Below are 25667 nucleotides of genomic sequence, written 5' to 3'. Positions count from 1 at the left end.
GCATTGCCTTAATTGGGTAAAGTAAGCATATGTCTGTGTATGTGTTTGATGGAACAGCAAGATCACTCCAGAGGTTACTTTTCTGTCTCAAGCTCCTCCTGTACTACAGTGACTGCAAGTGAATGCCCTCCAGTTACAGTGAGCTTAGAAGGACTCAATACAATTTTGTTGAATTCCCTCTGGCTGATCAATGGGATTTATCATGAAATCTATAGATACCAATATTCCCTTGTAGAATGCAGAATATTCTACGTTCGCCCTGCGTCAAATGTTGGATGTGAATTCAGGCTGTGTGTGCAAAGAATCATGACTGCTGTTGAGGAGAAATACAAACATGGAGACATTGGTAAACATCGTTTACCACAAAGTTTTTACAACGCGGTACCTTTACCACGCACCCCTTACAACGCACGTCGTTACCACGACTTGCGCTGGAGGGCGCTAAAGGATTACAAATAGTAAATTTACTATCCCAACACCTTCCCTAGGGTCCATGGGGACTGGTGTTAGAATAGTAAATTATACTATTCGAAATCCGCACCCCCAACGCAAGTCGTGGAAACGACTTGCGTTGTAAGGGATGCGTGGTAAAGGGATGCGTTGTGACGGTACGCGTTGTACCGTCATACATCCGGAGACATTCGGTTAAAGGACAGAAGATCAGAGGTTTTTTTTTTGTTTCGTTTTTTTAATTTTCAAAAACCTTTATTAAACAAAATTGCATGACAAGGTTACATACTTACACCAATTCAAAGCAGCATGGACATGCATACAAATGAATCCGACAACATACACCATGTTCGCCTTAAGCGTGGCAATCCACCTATCGAGTCCAGTAGTTGGGCAGTCTCTTAACAATGGCGACAGAAGATCAGAGTTAATCCGGATAAGTGAAGTGATGCTGTGTGTAATATAGGAGGAGAAGGCCCAGCAGCCTCTATCACCTCTGAGAAGGAAGACATCCCATCAAGCTAGAATTTGCAGTTATGTTGATTTAGGGTATACCCATCCACTCTCAATCCCCATATATAAAGATATCAACATGTTCTTTTGCTGGAAGTGCTCAAGAGATGACAGTGAAGTTTTAAAAAGTAACTTTTTTACAATTACAATAAGCCTTTCTTTTTCCATTACCTGTCCATGTGCTGGTGTCTTAAATAAGGAATAATAATATAATATTTAGTTTTTGAACAGGTTTTGTAGAATATATATATATATATATATATATATATATAGATAGATAGATAGATAGATAGATAGATAGATAGATAGATAGATAGATAATGAGGTGGAGGGTCACCCCTCGAGGTGATGCAGCTCGTGTGTGATCTTGGTCAACTTCCAGGAAGGGAGGCTGAGGGTGGCCCAGACTGAGTCCACCATAAAACCCAGGAACACCAGGGGTTGAGAGGGAGTAAGGACTGACTTGTCCTGATTGATAAAGAAGCGTAGCGACTCCAGGAGAGAGACTGCTGTCTGAAGGTGTATAGACAGAGCCCAAGGATGCTGATTCATGAAAAGGACATCGTCCAGGTAGATTAGTTGTATGCCCCGGGCATTTAGAAACTCTACCACAGAACGCATTACATGGTGAAGCACTAGGGGGGCGAACAACAGACCAAAGGGGAGCATGGTGAATTAGGACGTGTACCCCCGGCACTGAAACTGAAGGAAGTGGATGTGAGGCGGAAGATTGAGATGGTCATATAGGCTTCCTTTAGATCGAGGCATACCATCAAGTTGTTACGCTGGAGGAGATCCCCGAGTTGGAGGATAACTTCCATTTTGAAATTGTAGTATACCAACCACGCGTTGAACTCCTTCAGGCTGATTACAGGTTGCTGGCCTCCATCTCGTTTGTCCACCACAAAGAGATTGCTTTTAAAAAACCTTGGATGCAGGATTGTACGCACTACTACCCCTTTGCATAGAAGCTCCTTCACCTCTATGTCCACCAGCTCGGCATGTGCGGAGGAAAAGACCAAAGGGATAGGAGGTCTATCCTGGACGGGGCAGCTGTAAAACTCTCTATGGAAGCCACATATTGTTTGAAGGACCCAGGCATCAGAGGTAAGGGACTCCCAGTTGTGTACGAACCCCTGGAGCCTGCCCCCCAGACATTGCAGAGGAAATGGATGTACACTCACCTTTATTGGTTCCCTGGGTGTCACCACATCGGTCTTCTCCTTTTCTATCCCAGTGACAGGGGTTACCTTTGGAGGGATAGAAGTTCCCGAATTAGGAGGTGCCCAAGTACTGTCCTCCCCTATTGGTGTATCCTCTGCTGGAGAACTGATGGATGCCTGGGCCTGCACAAACTTGCCCAGCTCCCAAATAAACGGGTCTCCGAACACCCCCCCCCCCTCCCCTGGGCGACGTGGCCTGCCTCGGAAGTGGTGAGCTCCTGCAACTTGGGGTAAATCTTAACCCTTCCATGCTTGTGACGGAACAACTCTGTCACAAGCCACGGGTGCCGTGTGCTCATGACGGAGCGGTTCCGTCATGTCGTGGCCGTTCCGCCCACGGGGCATCAATTCCCCGCCTGCGCGGGTGAATTAATGAGCGGGCGGGCCATGACGGAACCACTCCGTCACAAGCACAGCGCGCCCGCGGCTCATGACGGAGTGGTTCCGTCACAAGCATGGCGGCGCCGCATGACCCCCCTCCCCCCAGCGCCACAGCGGAATTACCGCCGCGGCCAAGGGGTTAAAGAGGATCGATGTACTCCTCACGTGGAAAGGGCATAGATCACGTTCCCCAGGAGGATTATGGCCCGCTGAGCCCAACTTGATAGAACCTCGAGGGAAATAAGTGTCTCAGATACCATGGTGTCCTCCGCCATATCGAGGATACAGGTCAAGGGGCCTGCAATATCCAGAAGCTACCTGTCAATCTCCTTTTTGGGGTAAGGCATGTACTTCCCTAGAAAGTAGGTAGTAGAACAATTGTTGGGGTTCCAGGCTAATGTGAGAGGGTTATATAGAGGTTTCGGATCTTCCAGCTCAAGATTGATGCCCAGGGGGTCAAATACTGAGTACCAGGCTCTGTGGACACCTCACACACCTTGCAAACTATGGGGTACACCTTGCAAACTATGGGGTAATTGGACTTCCCTTTGCCAGTTTCCTTAAGTGCAGCAAGCACGTTAAATACTGAGGAAGTACAGACCCGGTTAGGGTGTCACTCTCCAGGCAAAATGGAGCTTTGGAACTCTAGAGAAGCTGAGCACCCGACCGGCCGTGCTACAATCTGAAACTGACAGCGCGGGTCGGCTCGGGCCAGGGGAGAACCAGGCTGCACTTGCCCCAGGCACCCCAGCGCTCTATGAGAAGAACGAAGCGGCCGCGGAGGAGCGACGAGTGTTCCTGCAGTCGCAGACCAAATCTAGCAACAAATATAATAGAAACATTACAAAAAAAACTTACAAAGCTACGTTATGCAATTTACATGGAAAAATACAGAAACAAAGACGGAAAGAAAGAGGCCAAAGGCCAGAGCATTTAACTCCGCTGCAGGAGCATCGAAGAAAGAGGAGGAGGCAACAGCAACAAGGGACTATAGAGATGCCATGGACTCAAAAGCTTGGATAGTGTTAAAATTTGAACTGTGACTTCTCCCCCAATGGTTGTGGGAAATGAAGTGTGTTATTGTGTTTTTTCTGTAATAGCGACTGTTAATAAAAGTTAAGAAAGAACAGCTTAATCCTCACCTCTGGTCCTGACATGAAATTTTTCTTCCATGTATATAAAATAATTTATTTCATTCCTGTTCTTGTGTGTGTGTGTGTGTGTGTGTATATATGTGTGTGTGTGTGTGTGTATATATTATATATTTATATTACCATATATATATATATATATATATATATATATATATATATATATATATATATATATACATACATATATATATATATATATATATATATATATATATATATATATATATACATACATATATATGTGTGTGTTACTATATAGCTATAAAATATACCGTTCAGTGGTCAAGTTTTTAGATTGTTTTGATCGTGAATATTTTCCCAATTTGGGACGAAATGTGTCTTTTAATTTCAGAGGTGATCTAGAGGCCGGTCTACTCTGACCTCAGTGGGGGTACCACGGTCACATTTCTGTTCTGAGTGTCTGAACTGAATGTGCTCCTGTCTGCAGTACCATACCTCTGAGACTCTGACAAAGTCTAATTTTAGGCTTCCAAGGAAACCTTTCAGTAGCATCAGGCAAGTGATTTGAAATGTGATAACCATGTGAAAAACACACTGTACTTCCGCACCCTGGTATAATATATTAATGAATATTTAAGCATATGATTGTATTTTATTTTTGTTTTAAATATTTACTAACATAAACGTGCTTGGTTCATGTGTCTGTCGGGTGTAGTACATCTTTGACAGAATTCATCATAAATAACAATGGTGAGTATGGTATCCTGTCCTGTTTCAAATTGAATGATGGTCCTAAATCTCAGGTCCTTCACTGAAGAAAAACGTGGTAGTGTAGAGTGAGAGAGGCATTTGTACGGCTTGTGGCCAACTTTAACTATGTATGCTGTCTTTCAGAAAGGAAAAAGGAAAGAAAAGCTGCATAGGGAGTGGGATGTCCAGGCTCTTCCTGGGCCACCACAGAGAATGGCTGAAGGTTGGGATCATCGGAGGAGGCCATACAGGAAGGCAGCTGGCACTGGCGCTCAAGGAGCTGAGTGGCATCCCAGCAGAGGACATTCACATTTCCACCCGGAGGCCAGAGACCTTGAGTAAGAACACACAACTTTTCATTCCCTCGCTTGTGATCCCCACGTAAAGGCCAGAGGTGAGATTCCCCACCCCAGGCTGTTGTGTCCATTTTGAAAAGGCCGCATCTCCATAATACAAAAGGCAGGTTGGAGGTAGGTAACCAAAATGAGTTCTGGTCAAAAATATCAACACTTGCTAATGTACAGGACATATATGAGGCAGTCAAAGAGGAAATGAAGCGTATGACGCTCCTTATGTTGCTTGAGAATAGGGGAGTGGCTCCATAACAATTGTGGGGATAACAGGAAGAGAGTAGAGACTACTAGTTAAGAATTGTGGGCGCCAGAGCCGTCTTTAGGGCAGTGCGACAGATGCGGACGCACTGGGCTAAGAGCTGGGGAGGGGGCGCTGACCTCAAGGGGGCAGGGGGGGTCAGGGTCACTGTGTTTAGTAATAACTCGCCATAAAGTAATGCGGAGGGTTAATATGCCTGCTGCACACAAGGCGTGCCGTGCAGATCACAGATCTGTATTTTATGTGGATAGCTGAGTGGATTTCTGCTTTTGTCACAGAGATGCTTTTTTTAACGCAGTTCATAAGATACAACCCTCATATAGAACTGTTACGAAGGTCATCAAAGAGCTGCATGCAAACTGCATAAAATAGGCTAGGACGTCATGTTTTTTTCCCCAGTCTTGCATTACCTATTCCAAATGTTGCTGAAAAGTGTTTGTTTTGGTAGATATACATTCTTATTAGTAAAGTCAGTATATTCCATTGCTTTAAAACAAAAATGTATGTGAGATAGGGTCTATAGAGAGATGAGAGGCACTTTTACCTGGTTGTCGTGAGGGAATCAGAGGAGGTGGTCTAAATCCGGCCCTGCATGGGCCAACAACAAGCCCAAAACAAGCATTTGCAATGCAATAGGTCTCGCATTAATAAAGTTTGAGCTATTGGCATTGCTAAATAATGCAACACCAATAGCTCAAACTTTAATATTTGCGAGACCTATTGCATTGCAAATGCTTGTTATTTTTATTATGTACTGTTCTGGACCATCGCAGCTGACTATTCATGCTTCCGAAATGGGTACTTAAGCACCATAAATTGGACAAATGTAACACTCTTTAGAGCGCTTAGAAGCAACACAAGTGCGATGCTTAGCGCTACATAAAAAAAAGGAATGGCATGTTCAGACTCCTGAATTAGGAAAAACACGGAAGTTGGAAGGTAGAGGAAACAGGAAGTGACACACTGGAAAATATTTTGCTATGATGGATTGGAGTACTCTAGGTAGCAGAGAATATACAGGAAGCCATTCCAGTTTGGAAACAACATAACACTGCAATTCCTGTCTTGTGACTCCGCAGAAAATGGTTTGTTACACAGAAGGCAGACTTCAGAGTATTACAATAGACTTTAGATTTACTGTAAGAACACCAGGTGAGCGGAATCTTGATTCCTTCCAACGTGCTGAGTGATCAACGTACATTCTCTTTCTATGCCCATTTATCTTGTGTGTGATGATGGCATGGACGTTGTGGTGTCAAGAGACGCACAATGAAACGCCTAGGCACTGCTCTTAAAATGAGTTTGTAATGGCTGCTCAAACAGATACAAATATCCAGTGCATACGATTGCAAAATCACACAATCGTACCCGTATTTGTCAACAGGACATAACGGGTTCCTATAATACCCTGAAAAATTCTCTTCTCCAAATAAATAATTACTAATACAGTTATTAATCTGAAGCTACACCTCCTTGCTCATTCTCGCTAGTACCCTTTCTGACCTTTAATTCATACATTCAAGCATTTGAGCGCATTAACAAGCATGCCAATTGCCTGTAGAGCTGAAGGGCATGTCATGCACACACGGAAATATTTTCCTATAAACGAGGCTCGAACCCTGGTTTCCAGCACCAAAGTCGGCAGTCTATAATCTTTCTGTGTCTGGGCTCCTGTGTGGCGCTGCTTGTAGGTCATGAATGGTGATAGCTGGGGGTATTTATGACAATAGTTTTGGGCACACCAAGGATTTCAGCGGAATAAGTTGCTTGTGTGCCTCACTGCTTTGAGCAGTGCTTACTATTGTACAAACTGACCCTGAGAGGAGGAAAAATCCTGGGTTTCCTGGAAAGACATACACTTGTTCACAAATAGGTCTTCAATTCCTATACAGCTGTCCTCCCTCCATTGAGCAGTGTTTTCATCCCTGGCTGCTCTCTTAAAACTAAGGAATCCCTGTAACTGTGAAGATTGTGTAAATGGAGTGTCCGCTTTCACATTAATCTCCATTGGACTCCACTTCAGTGAAGCTAGTCAGATGACAAAAGGTAGTTTAGAGTCCAGTGAGGTAGAGTGTTAAATGTATTCTTTTTTTTTTTTTTTCGAGACGTTTATTATTGTTCAAAAGTGCAGTACATATAGCAAAGCCTACAACCCTGTGGGCCGGCTGCAACACGTCTGTGGATCGTCTGGTCAAAGGTGTACAGGGGAAGGCATTCTGCAGTATCTTACTCATCTTCTGGTGTGCTAAGCCACGGGTATTTTATGCATATCAGTCTTGTTCAGCACACAATCATCTCTATAAGTGACGTCTCATTTTACATTTTTACTAGAAATAAACCTTGAACTCTGTAGACAAAAAACAAAGCCGTTTGCATCGGCGTGTCCCAGTGTTTCCGTTGTGGCAGCGTTGCGCCGCGTCCCCTCGGCATGTATAGCCCCAATGACCCTGTGAACGGTGCAATGTGCACTGAAAGCGTGTCAGTGAATCGGGGGGTCAATGGCGTGCTTGTATAGATAGCTGTAGAGCTGGTGAGGGACAGGCTTGGTGGGCGGTGGTGCCTCACCGACTGTCAGCTCAGTGTGCGGTGTGTGCGGCCAACAGATGAATCGCCCTAGTTGGTGTTTCGGCAGATGCTGCCCGCGCCCGGGCTCGCTGCCGAGTGCTCGGCTAGGGGCATCCTTCTATCGCTATGTGATAGTGGGTATATTTGCAGCTGGGAAGAACAGGAGTCCGAAACCTTAAACGTGGGAGTATGAAAGGGGTGGAGAAGAGGGGGGGGGAGTGTACTCGTGAGGGCGGTGTCAGGGTTATGGTGCTGGGGGCGAGTGTCGGGTCTGTGTATGTTAGAGAGCTCTCGCGTGGGTGGCTGGCTGTGTCCGTGACCTGCGCGTCTAAAGGCCGGTGTTACCTTCTGGGGGGGGGGGTTGTTGCGTGTAGCCCTGCCTATGGTGCCGTCACCCCTGGGGCGCCCGCCCGTCTCAGTTGTTTCTGCGTGAGCCCCCTGGCCTCGCCCTCTTCCTGTAGGGACCCCAGGATGTCATCCCAGAGGTGCGCGATCGGGAATTGTCTCAAACCCGCCATCTCCTCCCCGCGCAGCGCCGTGCTCTCTGCTCTGGCCCAATTAGTGAAGGATGTATACCAGTGTGCGGGGGTAGGTGGTTCCCTTCTCTTCCAGTGCCGAGTGAGCAGTCGCTTGGCTGTAATGAGGCCCAGATCCCAGAACCGGGCTTGCGTTTTATTTTGTTTAGTCCTCTTGTATAATCCAAGAACGCACGCCTCCCATGTGTCAGGTAGCCCCGGGCCTGTGCTGTGTGTCAGGAGTGACGTCACCTCCCCCCAGTATGTGGACAGAGATGGGCAGTTCCAGAGCATGTGCAGGATGTCCGCATCCAGCAGGTCGCATCTGGGACAGGCGGCAGTGTCGGTCGCAAAGTATTTGTTTATTCTATCTCGTGATAGGTATGCCTGGTGCAGTATATACAACTGAATGGTTCGGAAACGGGCGTTACGCGGGACGTTCACAGGGCTGGCCAGGACCAGGTTCCATTCCTTATCCGTCCAATCCCTCCCACAGTGGGCTGCCCATTTGTCCCTGATCGGCTGTGTGGGCCTCTGAGTGTGCATGAGTAGCGCCTGCGCCAGCCAGTGTGTAATGTGTGAGCCTCTGCCCATAACATGCAGGTACTGAATTAGGTGATGGATCGGAGGCTCCTCCTGGATATCCCCCCAGGATTCCGTGTATGCCCTTACCACTGACGTGTGGAGCAGGAATTGCCCTGCCGGCAGACCCGTGCCCTCCGATAGCTCCGCAAAGGGAAGCATGGCCCCGTCTGCGTACAGGTCGCCCATTGTCTCCACGCCGGCAGTAGTCCAGAGTTCCATGTTACGTGGTGTCACCATCCCACTCCTTCGGGGGGTGCCCACCAGGGGGAGGGCAGGGGCATACGGCCTGACAGTCTGTGTCAGCTTCAGGCTACGGATGAAGCATTTACGGGCTACGGCCAAGTGCAGGGGCAGAGGGCGGGGACCCTTGGTCAGTGGGTGAAACAGGGCGCACACCTGTAGGTGTGTCCACTGGTACCCTGCGTTGGTGGTGTCATCGAGGTGGGAGTCGCTGAGCCAATACGTCACCCATTGCAGTTGCGCAGCCAGGTAGTACAGCTCCATGTTGGGGACTGCCAACCCTCCCTCCGCAGTTGGGGAGTACAACTTCGCCAGGGCCACTCGTGGGCGCCCCGTGTTCCAGATTAAGCCGCGGAGCATCGATTCCAGTTCGCGGAAGGTCCTCGTGGGGACATACAGAGGGATATTCGCGAAGTGGTAGAGTAGCCTGGGTAGCGCTATCATTTTAGACAGTGCAATCCAGCTGGGAACGTTCAATGGTAAGGTCTTCCAGAATGTCATCTGGGCCCGCAGCGAAGAGATAGCACGCACCAAATTGCCCTCCAGTATGCTCTGCGGGTCCCTATAGATGTGCAGCCCGAGGTACTTGAACGTAGTCGGGTACCAAGCAAGCCGAGCACCTCCAAGGTGCACGTCGCATTCCTCCAGGTCCGGGCTGAATGCGTATACCCCGGACTTGGTCCAATTGACCCTGAAGCCCGACACTTCCTCGAAGGTCCGGAAAATGTCCGACAGCGCGGTGGGCACCGCGTGAGGTCTCGCACATAGAGCAGTAGATCGTCCGCGTAAAGCGAGACCGTGTGCATCCCATCAGCCAGCGGGATCCCCCATTCCACTCCCTTGTCCCGCAGTAGAGCTGCCAGGGGCTCGATGGCCAGAGAGAAAAGGAGGGGTGACAGGGGGCAACCCTGCCTGGTGCCTCTGCGTACCCGCACCGTCTCCGACAGCAGCCGACCCGTCCGCACCCGGACGCCAGGCCTCTGGTAAAGCAGCCCGACCATTTCCGCGAAGGCGTCCCCCACGCCAAGTTTGTCCAGCACCGCTCCTAAGAACGGCCACTCCACCGAGTCAAAGGCCTTCTCTAGGTCTAGGACGAGGCACCCCGATCTCGGCCAGTGCAGTGTGGCCTCTTCCTGAACCCGGAAGAGGCGACGCAGGTTACGAGAAGTGCTCCTCGCCGGCATGAACCCGTTCTGGTCAGTATGTACCAGGGCCGGGACCTCCAAGGCCAGGCGGCGGGCCAACAGGGAGGTGAAGATTTTGTAGTCCGTGTTCAACATGGCTAAAGGCCTGTAGGACCCCATGCACGTACCATCCCTGCCTGGCTTCAGTAGCGAGACCAGGTTTGCCTCGTTGAGCGAGTCTGGGAGCGCCGAGTCCTCAATTGCGTTTGCATACAGCTTGAGCATCTCCGGGACCAGTGTGTCCGAGCAAGCCTTGAAGAATTCGGCGGGTAGGCCGTCTGGCCGGGGGACTTGCCATTGGACAGTGCGAAAATGGCCTCGCGCATTTCCTCTTGAGTGAATGGTTCTCCTAGATCCCCCTGTTGTGCGTCCGTTAGTGAAGGCAGTTGAATGTCCGCTAGGTAATCCGCGATGGTGGCCGCAGAGACCCTCAGTTGTGTCTTGTACAGGGCCTGGTAGTGCTCCACAAACGCTTGATGTATCTTGCTCTGTGTATACACTATCTCCCCCTCAGCTGTGCGGATGGCGGACACGGGCTCCCTGCGGGACTCTTGTTTGACCAGCCAAGCCAGTAGTCTCCCCGGCTTGTCACTGTGTTGGTGTACTCGCGCAGAGTGGGCCGCAAAATTAATGTGCCTCAGTCTTTCCAGTAGCGCCGCATGTTCCTCACGGGCCTCCCGCAGCCGGTCACCTGCGCCAGCCACCGCCTCCCGTTCCCAGCGGAGTAAGTCCGCTTCCACCCTGCACAAGTCCGCCTCTAGTTTCTTCTGCATACTTCCCTGCGTACCCAGGCAATGACCCCGTATCACCACCTTGAAGGCGTCCCATTCCACTCTCGGAGAGGACGCTGTGCCCGAGTTGTCAGTGAAGTATTGTGCTACGCGGGCCTGCAGGGAGTTTCTAAAGGGGGCGTCGAGTAGCATAGCAGGTCGTAGTCGCCATGTAGGGATGGGTGGGTGTGGGCGTTCCCAAGCAACGGCCAGCGTGTGTGGGTTGTGGTCCGAGTGTGTCCGGCCGAGGTAGTGGGACTCAGTGATGTGCGGTAGCATTTCCGTTGACACCATGTACCTGTCCAGGCGGACGTGCAGCGCGTGTGCCCCCGAGTAGTAAGAGTATACCCTGGTGTCTGGGTTGTGCGCGCGCCATGCATCTTTCAGGTCCCACTGCGCCGCCCACCGTGTGAGTGCCTTCGTGGCCCCTAGGGATGTAGCGTCTGGCCTGGGCGGGGCCGAGCGGTGCAGCACAGGGTCTAGCACCGTGTTGTAGGCACCCCCCAGTACCCAGGGGACACCGTGCCAGGGCGCCAGTTTCTCCGAAAGGTGTGTCAGGAAGCTTCCCTGGTCTGTGTTTGGAGAGTAAATGGACGCCAGGACTACTGGCTGCCCGTCTATGCGACCCTTCACCAGGACGTATCTCCCCCCCTGGTCCGTGAGAACTTCCGACATTGTGAAGAGGGTGCCCGGCCTGACCCACAGCAGTGTTCCACGGGCAAACGAGGAGTATTCAGTGGCGTACAGTTGACCCCTCCACCTGCGCCGCAGTGCAGCCACCTCCGCCCCACATAGGTGTGTCTCCTGCAGGAGTGCAATCTGTACTTGCTACCTTTTCAGGTAGGAGTATATTTGGTATCTGCGCGCAGGTGTGTGCATACCTCTGATGTTCCAAGTGCATATCTTTATTGCAGACATATTAGCAGTGTGTACTCCTCCCCAACAATCTTACAACCAGCAGCCCCACCAAAGGCCCTCTCCTCGCTGTTCTCAGCGTTCCCGTATCCACCCCCTACAGTACACTCAGCATTATTCAGGAAGACATTAGGTAGGGGAAAAACAATAAACAACAGTAACCAACTGTGGGTGAGTCCCACTAGAATACCAAAAGGGCAGTGGCGAAACGGGCCACCGTCCATTATCTCAATTGAGAGGGACAACCGTGTTAGTCTAAGGGGCAGTGTGCATAAGCACAGTTGTGGCAAAGAGGATTGTAAGTCAGTTAAGGGATTCAAGTTCCATCCCCGAGCCTCAGGTTACAGGCCGTTGCTGGCCGCCGGCCGCAGTCCGGTGTGTGATGCCATTCCATTCGTGGGGGGCCCCGCTTGTGTGAGTTTCAGCAGGCAGGGGGCGGAGATATGGCATGCTGTGAGCCCTTAGTCCCTGTCCGGAAAGGCACCCCTCCCTCCCGGGACCGTGCCTGGAGGCGGTCAAGGATGAGTACAGGTCAAGAGGTAACCCCACCAACACCACCCCCGCCGGCCACCAGTGCCACTAAGGCAGTACTCACTGTTCCTGATGTCCACTGTCGAATCTGCGGGCAGGGGGGAGAAGAGTGCGCCCCCAGCCATGTCTGGTGTCAGCTGCGCTTCAGTGTCCAGTAGGCCTTTGCCGCCTCCCCCTCGCCTCGATGGATAGGTCACAGGTCTCTCCTGTGGAGTTAGTGGACCAGGTCAGATGTTTGCGGCGTGACAACTGGCAGGTCCACAGAGATCTGATAGTTCGGGGTCCCATAAATGGCCTCGTCTTCATCGCTGGGCACTGTCTGTTGGCCTTCCTCGAGGTTCGTTTCCTGTGAAGGCGGATTGCTGAGCTGGGAAACCTTCCGGAGCGCATCGCGTTGTTCCTGGAGCATCTGGTCCAACGGGGGAGAGTGTCGCAAACCTTCCTCGTCCGCTGAGACTGTTGAGTTGAGTGTTAAATGTATTCTTTTACCAGACTACACGGACTCATTCGAGAGACACCTTCTTATCTAATACAGGCTCTGTGTTCCCAGAATAGCTCTGTTTCAGGGCTTATAGCTTGACCCTACTATGCGTGCCACTCAAGACAAACTGAGTAAGGATGCTATGTTCAGGTCTTTAATCACACCACTGGGTACATGCACGGGCATCCTTTGAAACAATAGAAGCAACGGGGCAGCACCATTGTCTTTGCCAACAATGACTGTTTGGTCAGTGACAGCAGTAAAGTTATGTCAAAGTCCACATATTTTCTCACATTCTCAATCACCCTATGCAGATTTATTGTATAGTTTCGCATTTCAGAGATTATGAGTTGTAAAAGTAGCAAAAGAACCCTCTTTCCCAGCCTATGGACAGGATTAGGGGTCCCAGTATTGGCCTTTCACAAATACTATTGGGAACAAAATCGATTTGTGCTAGATTAGTTTGAGGTCCGAAAATAAACTGAATAATTCTCAGTATCGTAACCAACAAATGTAGGTCCCTAAGGCATATTGCTGGCACAACGGCAAAGGATATGTTTCCTTTTAGTTATCAGCAGGCCCATGACCTATAGGGAGCTATTCGCCATGCATGCAGGCGGTCCACTGCAACAGTGAAGAGTAGCAGCAATTGGTTTCACCACTGATTCATGCCTCTTCCAAATCCTAAATGTCACAGATGTCCATGGTAGCCCTGACATGAGCTACAGGTTTGTATATAAAAGTGTGATCCACCCAATGTATGTGGGATCAACGTTCATGCAGTGAACTGTTTCATGATAAGTCCATTTCGTTTATGGAGCATACAACTACACTGATTAGAATGAACTAGATTTACAACCGCCTACTGAATGCTATTCAGCTGTAGTTAACGAAAGATCTTGGTATCCATATTGAGCATGGACAAAGTGTGGTGTGCTTTAAAATTTGTAGGGGTTTTATTTGATTTGTCTTCTTAACTATCCTGGCTTCTCTTATTCTTCAGATACTATGATACAGATGAAATATCAGTGGGCAACCCATCACCATCCCCACTTAGAGTCTTCGAAGCATACATTTAATTAATGGTCTCATGGAGTTTCTCCCCATTTAGAATCATATCAAGAGTGTCCTGTTGTTCCTCTGACAACCTGTGGATCTCAGAGACTCAGGGCCCGATGTAGGTGCCCTAATACCGGTCGGAAACCGATATTACGTTTTTCAGATGTAGGGCATGCATTTACAGAATATGTATTTTACCAATTCTGTATTTACCGAATCGGTAAAATTACTGAATCGGTAAATACAGACTCGGTAAAATACCGATTCTGTAAATGCAGATGTAGCTGGCACATGTCAGAGTGACACAGGGCTTTAAGAATCTGTATTTTACCACCCAATCCTATTGGGTGGTAAAATACTGAATACAGGTGTGCATGCACATCTGTGCATGCACACCTGTGCAATGTGACACACAGACATGCCCTTAGGGCACGTCTGTGTGCCACATGGCACACAAGTGCGGAATTGGGGTGCTAGAGGGTGTCAAAGTGACACCCCCTGCACCCTTGCAACAATCGGAATTTACCGAATCGGTAAATACCGATTCGGTATTCCACATTGATTCCTATGGGCTTCAAGGCCCATAGGAATCAATGGGGGATACTGATTTGGTATTTACAGAATCGGTAAATACCGAATCTTACCGATTCTGTATTTACCGATTCTGAATTACCTACATTTCCCCCCCCTCTAATTTCCCACTTCTTAAATACCGAATCGGTATGATTCGGTATTTAAGAAGTGGTAAATTAGAATTACCTACATCGGGCCCTATGGGCCAGATGTAGGTCAACATTTACCGACCGGTAACGGCTGATTCGGCCGTTACCGACCGGTAAATGGCTATTCTAGATGTAGGTGGCCTATTTTACCGATTCAGTAAATTTACAGAATCAGTAAATTTACTGATTTGGTAAAATACTGAATCGGTATTTTTACCGATTCGGTAATTTTGAGCTGTAGGTGGGACTCTTTTGAGTCCCACATGCCTTACCGAATCGGTATTTTAGCACCCAATCTAATTGGGTGGTAAAATACCGATTCCAGGTGTGCATGCACATGTGTGCATGCACACCTATGGCATGTGACAGACGGACATGCCCTTAGGGCATGTCTGTGTGCCACATGTCACACCTTAAATCGGGGTGCTAGAGGGTGTCAAAGTGACACCCCCTGCACCCTTGCAAAATTCGGTATTTACCGAATCGGTAAATACCGATTCGGTAATGCCTATTGATTCCTATGGGCTTCAATGCCCATAGGAATCAATGGGCATTACCGAATCGGTATTTACCGATTCGGTAAATACCGATTCTTACAGAATCGGTAATTCAATTACCGATTCTTTCTACATCTCCCCCCTTCTATTTTACCGATTCATAAATACCGAATCGGTAAAATTCGATATTTATGAATCGGTAAAATATACTTACCTACATCTGACCCTCAGTAGTTTTTCAGTTGGATGAATCACTGGCTGTAAATATAGTTTTTTATGTAGTCATAAACTACCTCGTTAATTTCCGCCTTCATGTTCACCGTAATCCGATTCTTGTTTTTTATGGCTGTTACATGTGTGGGAGACCATTAATGTTTTTTATGCTCCTGTCAACACAGATTGAATGCCCTCCCTGTGCAGCAATTGCTCTTCCTTCTTTAATTGAATGTATCCAATGTTCCTGTTTATTTGCTGCTAGAAGACCTTATAATGCCCAGGGTTCTAGAATTCCATTTCTTCAATGTGTAATTCTGTTTTGCTCCTCATAATCTTTCTTTCAAGAAGTTTCATGTTACATAAGATTTCCCCATAGGTAAGCCTGTCACAATCCCTTTCATACACCCCCACTCACTCCTCCACGTGGGGTTAGTTCCTTTATTTTTCTTGGAGCACTACATCTTTTCCCACTTACTCCTTGTATGAGGGATTCTGCAAGTTCCTATGTCAAATCTCCTCAGTGTTGTCCTACCCTGACTAGAGGTCTCATTTAAAGGGGAGTGATTAGACTTCACCGTCGCATAATATGCAGTATCTCCAAAACCCATTGAGTGTTTACCAGACATGAGCATCAGTTCAAATTTTAAGGACACTCTATACAGCAGAGAATTTGAATTGGATTTTGGGATGTTCCCTCCATGTTATGTCAAGTTGAGTTGTGTTATCTTTAGAGCACAATATCACATGTGAGAGTATCCTGGCCCTGAGCAAGTGTGTGTGCCTGGCCGTGCCTAGGGAAGGGAAGGTTGGTTCATTAAAAAGCCAGGTCTTCAGCTTTTGGTGAAATTTAAGAAGAAAGGAAGAGACGCTGACGTGGAGTGGGAGGTTGTTCCATGCTACTGGAGCAATGTTAGAGAAAGCCCATCCTCCTGATCTTGTTCTGTGCATGGGTGGGATATGTGGGAGTAGGAGCCCTGCTGAGCAGCGGTTTCAGGGTAGTTGGTGGAAGGAGAAGGGATTGTTCAGGTAGGTGGGGCCTAAGTTTTGTAGTGCCTTTAATGTTTGTATGAGGAGTTTAAAATGAGCACAATTGTGTAGCGGGAACCGGTGGTGGTCCCGGGATGAGTTCTGTGTCGAAGGTTGAGGATAAGTCTGGCTGCCGCGTTGTCAATGGTTTGTGGTCTTCTGGTGAGTTGCTTGGCAATCTTGGTGTAGAGGGTGTTCATTTAGTTCAACTTGCTGGTGACTAGGGTGTGAGTGATCTTTTTTTCTGGTGTTCAATGGGAGGCATTTGAAGATCTTCCTCAGCATCTTCCAGGTGTGGAAGCAGGATGAAGTGACAACCTTGACTTGTGAGGTCAGGTCCAGTTTGCTCTCAGTGATTATTCTGACGTTTCTGACATGGGTGCTGAGTGTGGGTGAGAAATTGTCCATCTAACAGTTGAAGTTCCATAACAAAGTATTCTTGCCGAAGATCACTACTTCCTTCTTGTCGGATTGAGCTCAAGACAGTTGACTTCATCCAGTTAGCGACTTACGTCATGCAGGCGGTGAACTTGTTTCTTGCGTTGGGAGTCTTAGGGCCAGATGTAGGACACCAAATACCGGTCGGTAACGGCCGATTTCGGCCGTTACCAACCGGTATTTGGTGTTTGACATGTAGGGGGCCTAAATTTGAAAGAATCAGTAAATTTACCGAATTGGTAAAATACCGAATCAGTAAATTTACCGATTCTGTAAATCAAGATGTAGGTGGCACTTAAAACAGTGCCACAGGCCCTTAAGAATTCGTTATTTACCACCAAATACTATTTGGTGGTAAATAACGAATTCCTGTGTACATGCACATCTGTGCATGTACACCTGTGCATGTATGTGTGCCACATGGCACACAAGCCACAATCAGGAGTGCAACAGGGTGTCAAAGTGACACCCTGTCCCCCTTGACAATTCGGTAATTTTACCGAATCGGTATTTACCGATTCGGTAATTGGCATTGATTCCTATGGGCCTCAAGGCCCATAGGAATCAATGGCAATTACCGAATCGGTAAATACCGATTCGGTAATTACCGAATCATTCCGATTCGGTAAAAATAACCGAATAATTACCTACATCTTATTTACCGAATCTAAAATACCAAATCGGTAAAATTCGGTATTTTAGAGTCGGTAAATAAGATTTACCTACATCTGGCCCTTAGTTCTGAGGGTCTTGCCCAAGAGGTAGAGAGACGGTATAAATTGCATGTCATCAGTGTATCAGAGGATGTTGAGGTTGTATGCACGGATAACATTGGTCAGTGGGATCATGTATGCATTGCAGAGGGTGGGGCTGAGCAGTGAACTTTTAGGCACTCTGCAGATAAGTTTGCGGATTTCGGAAGAGTATCCAGTATTCCATGCATCCAGTAATTCCATGGCATACAATATATTCTCCTAAATGCCTTAGTCAAAAGTATTTTCACTGGATCTCACTGGTGGGAGTGTATTTAGATTTGATTTAGATACGTGATCACTGCCTCTAACACAGAGTATCAGTTCTCCAACATAGAGGATAAACAACCAGACCAGGCATGGAAGAAAGCGGGCATATCTACTGTTGCAGTCAGACCCCTAGTGTGACATCGATAGCAGTGCTCCGGGGGCTATCCATATTCCCACTCTCCCAGAATACATTAATTAGCATTTGTGGGCAAACTATCTCTTTAATCTCTTAAGTTTTTCCTGACATTCCTCCCCTATTACATATATTTCCTGCAGTAAGGCTATCTATTCCATGTTGCCTATGGTAGAACTCCCACGGCCACTTTACGCAATAATACAGTTCCTTGACTTTGCAGGACAGCACTTTAATCTTTGCCACTATCTAGTCAGATTGTTTTCCAGACAGGAGTCTCAGACCATACAAAAGCATATTATATGTGTTCTGCTGTACCACCAAGGTGTTAACTACCATGTAACTTGACTGAGACTTCATCCCCAGAGCATATTGTAAAAGTCCAAAGTCTGAAGTCAGAAAGAGTCTAAGGGACCTCAAAGTCCAGCATCTCCTATGGATCAGTTGTAAAAACTGACGTTTCCCAGCTCATTTTCCATAGCTTTTCTTTCCAAAGGCAGCAATTCAGAATTGACAAGTCTATTAGAACACTACCATCGAAATTCCATATCGTCTTCTCCACAATGAACATTTGTACTCTAACGTCCTCAGTAGACCAGAGATAGAAAGTATCATACAACACATCTTAAGTCATAGTTGAAGCTGCAGAGGTGCCTACACGCATTCAAATATGTGACATTGCGAAACCTCAGTAATCTCAGTTATTAACTGACATCAATCCACATCAGATCCCCCCTTGGGGGTTCCTTGTCATGGACCCTGATGAGTGTGACCTCAGTTTCTATGTGTCTGTGTGCATTGAGCTGTTGGAGGCTTTGGCTTGCATAGGGGAATGTGGTTACATTGCCTTCCTTTCACTTTGTCTCCAACCAGTCAAAATCCTGCTAAAGACCAGCCAAGAAAAGAGGAGCATGTACTTTATTTACATGTCCCTGACTTTTTTTTCTCACTGTTTCAAAGCACCTACTCAGCTGAGTATAGTCTAAAAACAGCAACATTTCTGTATTTCCGTATCTAATAGACCAATTTCTCCAGGCTGGTATTGTGTTCCTGTAACTCTGGTTTAGTAGGTGGAACATCTCGGCTCTGGAAATTGCCCCTTGAGGGTAATATCACTAGGGCTCTGTGGTGTGGGCATGCTGCATTAGAAACTAATATGAGAAGACCTCTAGTTTAAGATGATTTGTGATTGAGTAATCAATGAAAAGTGTCATAGTTCAGTCATCAGTCTTTTCCAGAAGGTCCATTATGGGGTAATTGCAACGATAGTAAGTATCATCTTTGTCCGCAGCCCATACCTCCATTCTCTTGGTTGCACATGACCGCACTTTGCAATTTGGCAACTTCTTCAGTGGGTTGGGCTGAATTAACTTCGATTTCTGCGGTCCATTCAAACACCCTCTTTAGATCAACTCCCTCCATATTGACACCTGTGACATATTGACACGTCCTTTATCCCCACCTCCAGCAAGGCACTCATGTCTTTAATTGCAGTCAGGGATCACTATTTGAAGGATCGGGTAACATATGTCGCTATTCTGCAAGGGCCAGGGTACCCAGCTGATCTGCTGCCTACTTGCTGGAGTTGCATGTCTTGTAACTGTCTCACCATCATGTATCATGCCTTTCACTATGGCAGCAGACCTTACATACCTATCTAAACATTTGAACTCTTAGTCTGTGCATTACCAACCCACAACCAATTAATAATTGGCACAAAATATGCTTCAGGTAAAAGCCTGTGATGGTGGACCACTTTTCTGCACAGAAGATGTGGTTCTCCGAGTCATTCTGGTACTAATATCATTCTTCACCTCATGTTGAGAAGGCAGCACTAGGTGATATATTCCAGTTCTCTTACACCTGTGCTTGCCCCAGTAAGGATGCCCCCTGGGTAATCAAGGTTACAGGCCCAGAAAGCAGTGTGCAACACCAGAGGCCCCCCACACCACACGCCGACAGAGGATTGAGGTCTTTAAAGTATTCTTTCAGTGGCTAAAGTTGTCCGTTTATAGCAAGACGTTAATTGGAGACTGAAGTTTACAGAGTGCTTGGTGACCCTCTGCAAGGGAGTGATCAAACATCCCTGCATGTGTGACAAGGCTAGTAACTTCTAGTAACCTCGCCAACCTCGGACTTAAACAACTGGTCACTTCCCCCACCCACATCGCAGGTCACACACTCGACCCCATCTTCACCTCCAGCAACCATGTCTCCTTCAGCCACACTACGGATCTCCTCTGGACTGACCACAGCTGCGTTCACTTCACCTACAACAAGCCGAAACCCATCATCCACCTCCAACCAACTCTACAAAGAAACTGGAACAAAATCACCACGGATCAGATCTCCACATCGCTCCTTCGAACCTCCCCAGCCCTCTCTTCTAACGCCAACGAAGCTGCCTCCAACCTCACCCTTTGGTTATCCAACACCGCCGACACCTTAGCACCACTGAAAAAACGTCAACACAAACTTGGCAACAAGAAGGCCTCATGGTTCAACGATGATCTCAAGAAGTCCAAGAAACTGTGCCGCTCCCTGGAAAAGGCCTGGAAAAAAGACCCATCCACCAGCACCAAGGACGCCTTCAAAAGCGCCACCCGTACTCACCACCAACTGATCCGAAAAGCCAAGAAAACAGCATTCAAGGATCGACTTGACAACAACGCCCACAACAGCAAGGAACTTTTCAACATCGTCAAGGAATTTTCCAACCCCTCGGCCAACTCCAACGACATCACCCCCTCTCAAACCCTCTGCGACTCCCTAGCCTCTTTTTTCCACAACAAGATTGCTGACATCCACAACAGCTTTGACAACCAACCCGGAAGCCAACCCACCCTACCATCTGCTAACCATCTTCCCCCCGTAAACACCCTTAACGCCTGGAACCCAATCTCCACTGAGGACACCATCCGCCTGATGAATTCCATCCACTCCGGATCCCCCACAGACCCATGCCCTCACCACATCTTCAACAAAGCAGACTCCGTCATAGCACCGCACCTCCGAGACGTCATCAACTGCTCCTTCAACTCCGCTACCTTCCCAGAAGACTGGAAACACGCTGAACTCACCGCCCTTCTGAAAAAACCAACAGCAGACCCCACCGAACTCAAAAACTACCGCCCCATCTCGCTTCTTCCATTCCCGGCCAAAGTCATCGAGAAAGCCGTCAACAACCAGCTCGCCGCCTTCCTCGAAGCCAACAAATCACTCGACCCCTCACAATCTGGCTTCCGAGCCAAACACAGCACTGAGACCGCCCTCATCGCAGCAACAGACGACATTCGAACTCTACTGGACAATGGAGACACAGTCGCCCTCATCCTCCTCGACCTCTCCGCAGCCTTCGACACAGTCTGCCACAGCACCCTTTTACAACGCCTCAGAAACATCGGAATCCAAGGAAAAGCACTGGAATGGATCACCTCGTTCCTCACCGGAAGAACCCAGAGAGTCCGCCTCCCACCATTCAAGTCCGAGGCCTCTGAAATCATTTGCGGCGTACCTCAAGGATCCTCACTCAGTCCCACCCTATTCAACGTATACATGAGCCCCCTCGCGGCCATCGCCCGCCAACACAACCTCAACATCATCTCTTACGCGGACGACACTCAACTGATCCTCTCTCTCACCAAGGACCCCAGCACCGCCAAAACTAACCTACACGAAGGAATGAAAGAAGTCGCCGAATGGATTAAACAAAGCCGTCTGAAACTGAACTCAGACAAAACAGAAGTCCTCATCTTAGGTACATCCCCCTCTGCATGGGACGACTCCTGGTGGCCGGAAGCCCTCGGAAAAGCACCCATCCCGACAGACCACGCACGGAACCTTGGCGTCATCCTGGATTCTTCACTCTCAATGAACAGACAAGTCAACGCCGTATCATCTTCCTGCTTTAACATTCTTCGCATGCTCAGAAAAACATTTCGCTGGATCCCCTCCGAAACAAGGAAAACAGTCACCCACGCTCTAGTCACTAGCCGACTGGACTACGGAAACACCCTCTACGCAGGTACCACCGCTAAACTCCAGAAGAAACTACAACGAATCCAAAACGCCTCAGCCAGGATCATATTAGACATCCCACGCAACAAACACATCTCTGGTCACCTTAAAGACCTCCACTGGCTACCCGTCAATAAGAGGATCACTTTCCGACTGCTAACCCACGCACACAAATCACTCTACGACATCGGACCAGATTGCCTCAACTCTCGACTGTCCTTCTACACCCCCTCCCGCCAACTTCGCTCTTCCAGCCAAGCCTTCGCCACTGTACCTCGCATCAACAAGACCACCATGGGAGGCAGATCCTTTTCATACCTGGCTGCCAAAACTTGGAATTCACTCCCCGCTTACCTTCGCCTCACCCAGAATCACCTAGCGTTCAGAAAGCAGCTTAAAACGTGGATATTTGACAAATAATCCTCCTCCCCTTCCTAAGCGCCTTGAAACCCTCTGGGTATGTAGTGCGCTATACAAATTTTATGACTTGACTTGACTTGACATTGATATCCTCTTGGGATGCTAATGCCACCAGTTGAGATGTGGACGCCTCCCACTTGTGAGCAATCTAAACCCTTTTGGATAACCTCACCAATCTCGGACTCAAGCAACTTGTTGACACCCCCACCCACTTTGCCGGGCACACGCTCGACCCAATCTTCACCTCCAGCAAGCACATCTCCTTCAATCACACCACAGCTCTCCATTGGATGGATCCCAGCTGCGTTCACTTCAACTACAAAAAGACTACGACCCACAACCACCCACAACCAATTCCCCGGAGAAACTGGAATAAAATTACCACCGACCAGCTCTTCACATCGCTTCACCAAAACCCACCTGCAAAATCATCAGACCCAAACCAAGCTGCCACCAACCTCACACAATGGATCACCCACAGCGCTGACATATTAGCACCATTGAAAAACCATCTAATCAAGCAAGGCAGCAAAAAAGCCCCCTGGTTTAATGATGACCTTAAGAAATCCAAGAAGATCTGTTGCACCCTCGAGAAAGCCTGGCGAAAAAACCCAACCACTGACAGCCTGGCCACCTTCAAGAACGCCACCCGCAAACACCACCAACTGATCCGATCCACCAAAAAATCAGCATTCAAGGATCGACTCGACAACAACGCCCACAACAGCAAAGAACTATTCAACATCGTCAAAGAGTTTACCAACCCCACCACCGGCACTAACGACATCACTCCCTCCCAAGACCTCTGCGACTCTCTAGCCTCGTTCTTTCACAACAAAATCGCTGACATACATAACAGCTTTGGAGACCAGCCCACCCCACCTACCTCCGAACTAAAACCCCCCTCCAACAACCTTTGCGCCTGGAACCCAAAAGACACCATCCGCCTGATGAACACCATTCACTCAGGATCGCCAACCGACCCATGTCCCCACCACATTTTCAACAAAGCAAACTCCATTATCGCACCCCATCTCCGAGACGTCATCAACTGCTCCCTCAACTCCGCCACTTTCCCGGAAAGCTGGAAACATGCCGAACTCAGCGCCCTCCTGAAGAAACCCACAGCAGACCCCACTGAACTTAAGAACTGCCACCCCATTTCGCTCCTCCCATTCCCTGCCAAAGTCATTGAGAAAGCTGTCAACAGTCAACTCGCCGCCTTCCTCGAATCCAACAACTCCCTTGACCCTTCTCAGTCCTGCTTCAGAGCCAAACACAGCACCGAGACCGCCCTCATCACAGCAACAGACGATATTCGAACTTTACTGGCTAACGGACAAACTGTTGCCCTCATCCTACTTGATCTCTCCGCAGGCTTCAACACAGTCTGTCATAGCACCCTTATACAACGCCTCAGCAACGTCGGAATACAAGGAAAAGCATTGGACTGGATAATCTCATTCCTCGCCGGAAGAACCCAGAGAGTCCGCCTCCCCCCTTTTAGATCAGAGGCCACCGAAGTCATCTGCGGCATACCCCAAGGATCTTCACTCAGTCCCACCCTCTTCAACGTATACATGAGTCCCCTTGCATCCATTGCGCGCCAACACAACCTCAACATTATCTCCTACGCAGATAACACTCAGCTGATCCTATCCCTCACCAAAGACCCAAACACCGCCAAAACCAACCTACACGAAGGGATGAAAGAAGTAGCCGAGTGGATGAAGAACAGCCGTTTAAAACTAAACTTGGACAAAACGGAAATCCTCATCTTAGGATCATCCCCCTCCGCCTGGGACGACTCATGGTGGCCACCGGCCCTGGGAACCGCACCCATACCAACGGACCACGCACGTAACCTGGGCTTCATCCTGGACTCCTCCCTCTCAATGACCAGACAAGTCAACGCCGTCTCATCATCATGTTTCAACATCCTACGTATGCTCAAAAAAATCAAGAAAGACGGTCACCCATGCACTGGTCACAAGCCGACTGGACTAAGGAAACACCCTTTACGCCGGAACCACAGCCAAACTACAGAAAAAACTCCAACGCATCCAAAACGCCTCAGCCAGACTCATCCTAGACATCCCCCGCCATGCTCACATTTCCGGTCACCTGAAAGACCTCCACTGGCTCCCCGTAAGCAAGAGAATAACGTTCCGCCTCCTCACCCACCCACACAAAGCCCTCTACGACCTAGGACCTCAACACACGCCTGTCCTTCTACACCCCCACCCGCCAACTTCGATCGTCCAATCAAGCCCTCGCCGCAATTCCACGCATCCAAAGATCCGCCATGGGAGGAAGATCCTTCTCCTACTTAGCAGCCAAGACCTGGAATTCCCTCCCCACCCACCTCTGCCTCACACAGAACCACCTCTCCTTCAGAAAACAACTAAAAACTTGGATATTTGATAAGTAAAGCTCCCCCCCTCCCTCAAGCGCCTTGAGACCCTCTGGGCAAGCAGTGCGCTATACAAATTTGAACTTGACTTGACTTGAGGGCCTGTTGGCATCCTGATAGTAAATCAATGTGTTGCCGATATGGCACTTTATGGGTCACATTGCTCCTAGGTATGTGACCATTGTGACCATATGGGTTTTCTGAGTCTCTATTTCCATCTTTTGCTAGTTCAACACATCTTCAGTGTAATTGGAGCACATTAGCAGCCATTAGAACTTTCATCCCTGTCTAGGACCCCAGCAGGTAATACCATCCTCCTTCACACAGCCCATGCGGGCTCCCCAGGCATCTTTGATGACGACTGCTTCACTTTAGTGATATGTTACTGTTGCGACCCTGCTGAGCAAAGCCCAGGGCTCATGCTGTTTGTGATGCTGAGCCTCTGCCATCTCGCTGATGGACAGCAGGGGGTCCAGCTCAAGGAGTACCAGTTCACTTAGGCGACCATGCTGGTCCTGCCCTCACTGGCAAATTACAGGATATGATGTGACCATAGATTCCTCAGTATCTTGATATCCTGTCCACTTGCAGCTAGCAGAGTGTACACTAGAGATACTAGAACTGAGAACTCCTATCACCGATGCCAGGATTTTTTGGCCAGTCTGTTTTACCTTCTCAGAGTGCATCATCAGTGGGGTCTTCAGGGGTCTGCCCGAGAGGTGCTTTGCCAGGATCCTCTTTTTTGACTCTTTTTCCACTTCTGATCTACTCCAACTGAATGCCCTTCTATTGCTCCAACACTTTGCAACAACCATCTCTAGTAGAAGGAATCAGATATGTGGTGCACCAGTAGCTATGGAGAGTATGATCAGGC

General features: G+C 48.4%; 1 protein-coding gene across 4 annotated transcripts in view; it reads left to right on the top strand.

The window, feature by feature from the left end:
• NOXRED1 (NADP dependent oxidoreductase domain containing 1) overlaps positions 1-25667 on the top strand; it is a 192154-nt gene that overhangs the window by 105167 nt on the left and 61320 nt on the right. For all 4 annotated transcript variants that reach the window (XM_086936624.1, XM_086936623.1, XM_086936625.1 and 1 more), the window contains one exon: positions 4577-4770. In XM_086936624.1, coding sequence (XP_086792750.1) covers positions 4577-4770 — 194 coding nt within the window. The remainder of the gene's footprint in view (positions 1-4576; positions 4771-25667) is intronic.

The sequence above is a fragment of the Lissotriton vulgaris genome, chromosome 9, assembly GCF_964263255.1.
Source record: "Lissotriton vulgaris chromosome 9, aLisVul1.2, whole genome shotgun sequence".
Taxonomy (NCBI): Eukaryota; Metazoa; Chordata; class Amphibia; order Caudata; family Salamandridae; genus Lissotriton; species Lissotriton vulgaris.
Note: the sequence above shows the minus strand (reverse complement) of the source record. Positions and strands in the feature narration are given on the sequence as shown.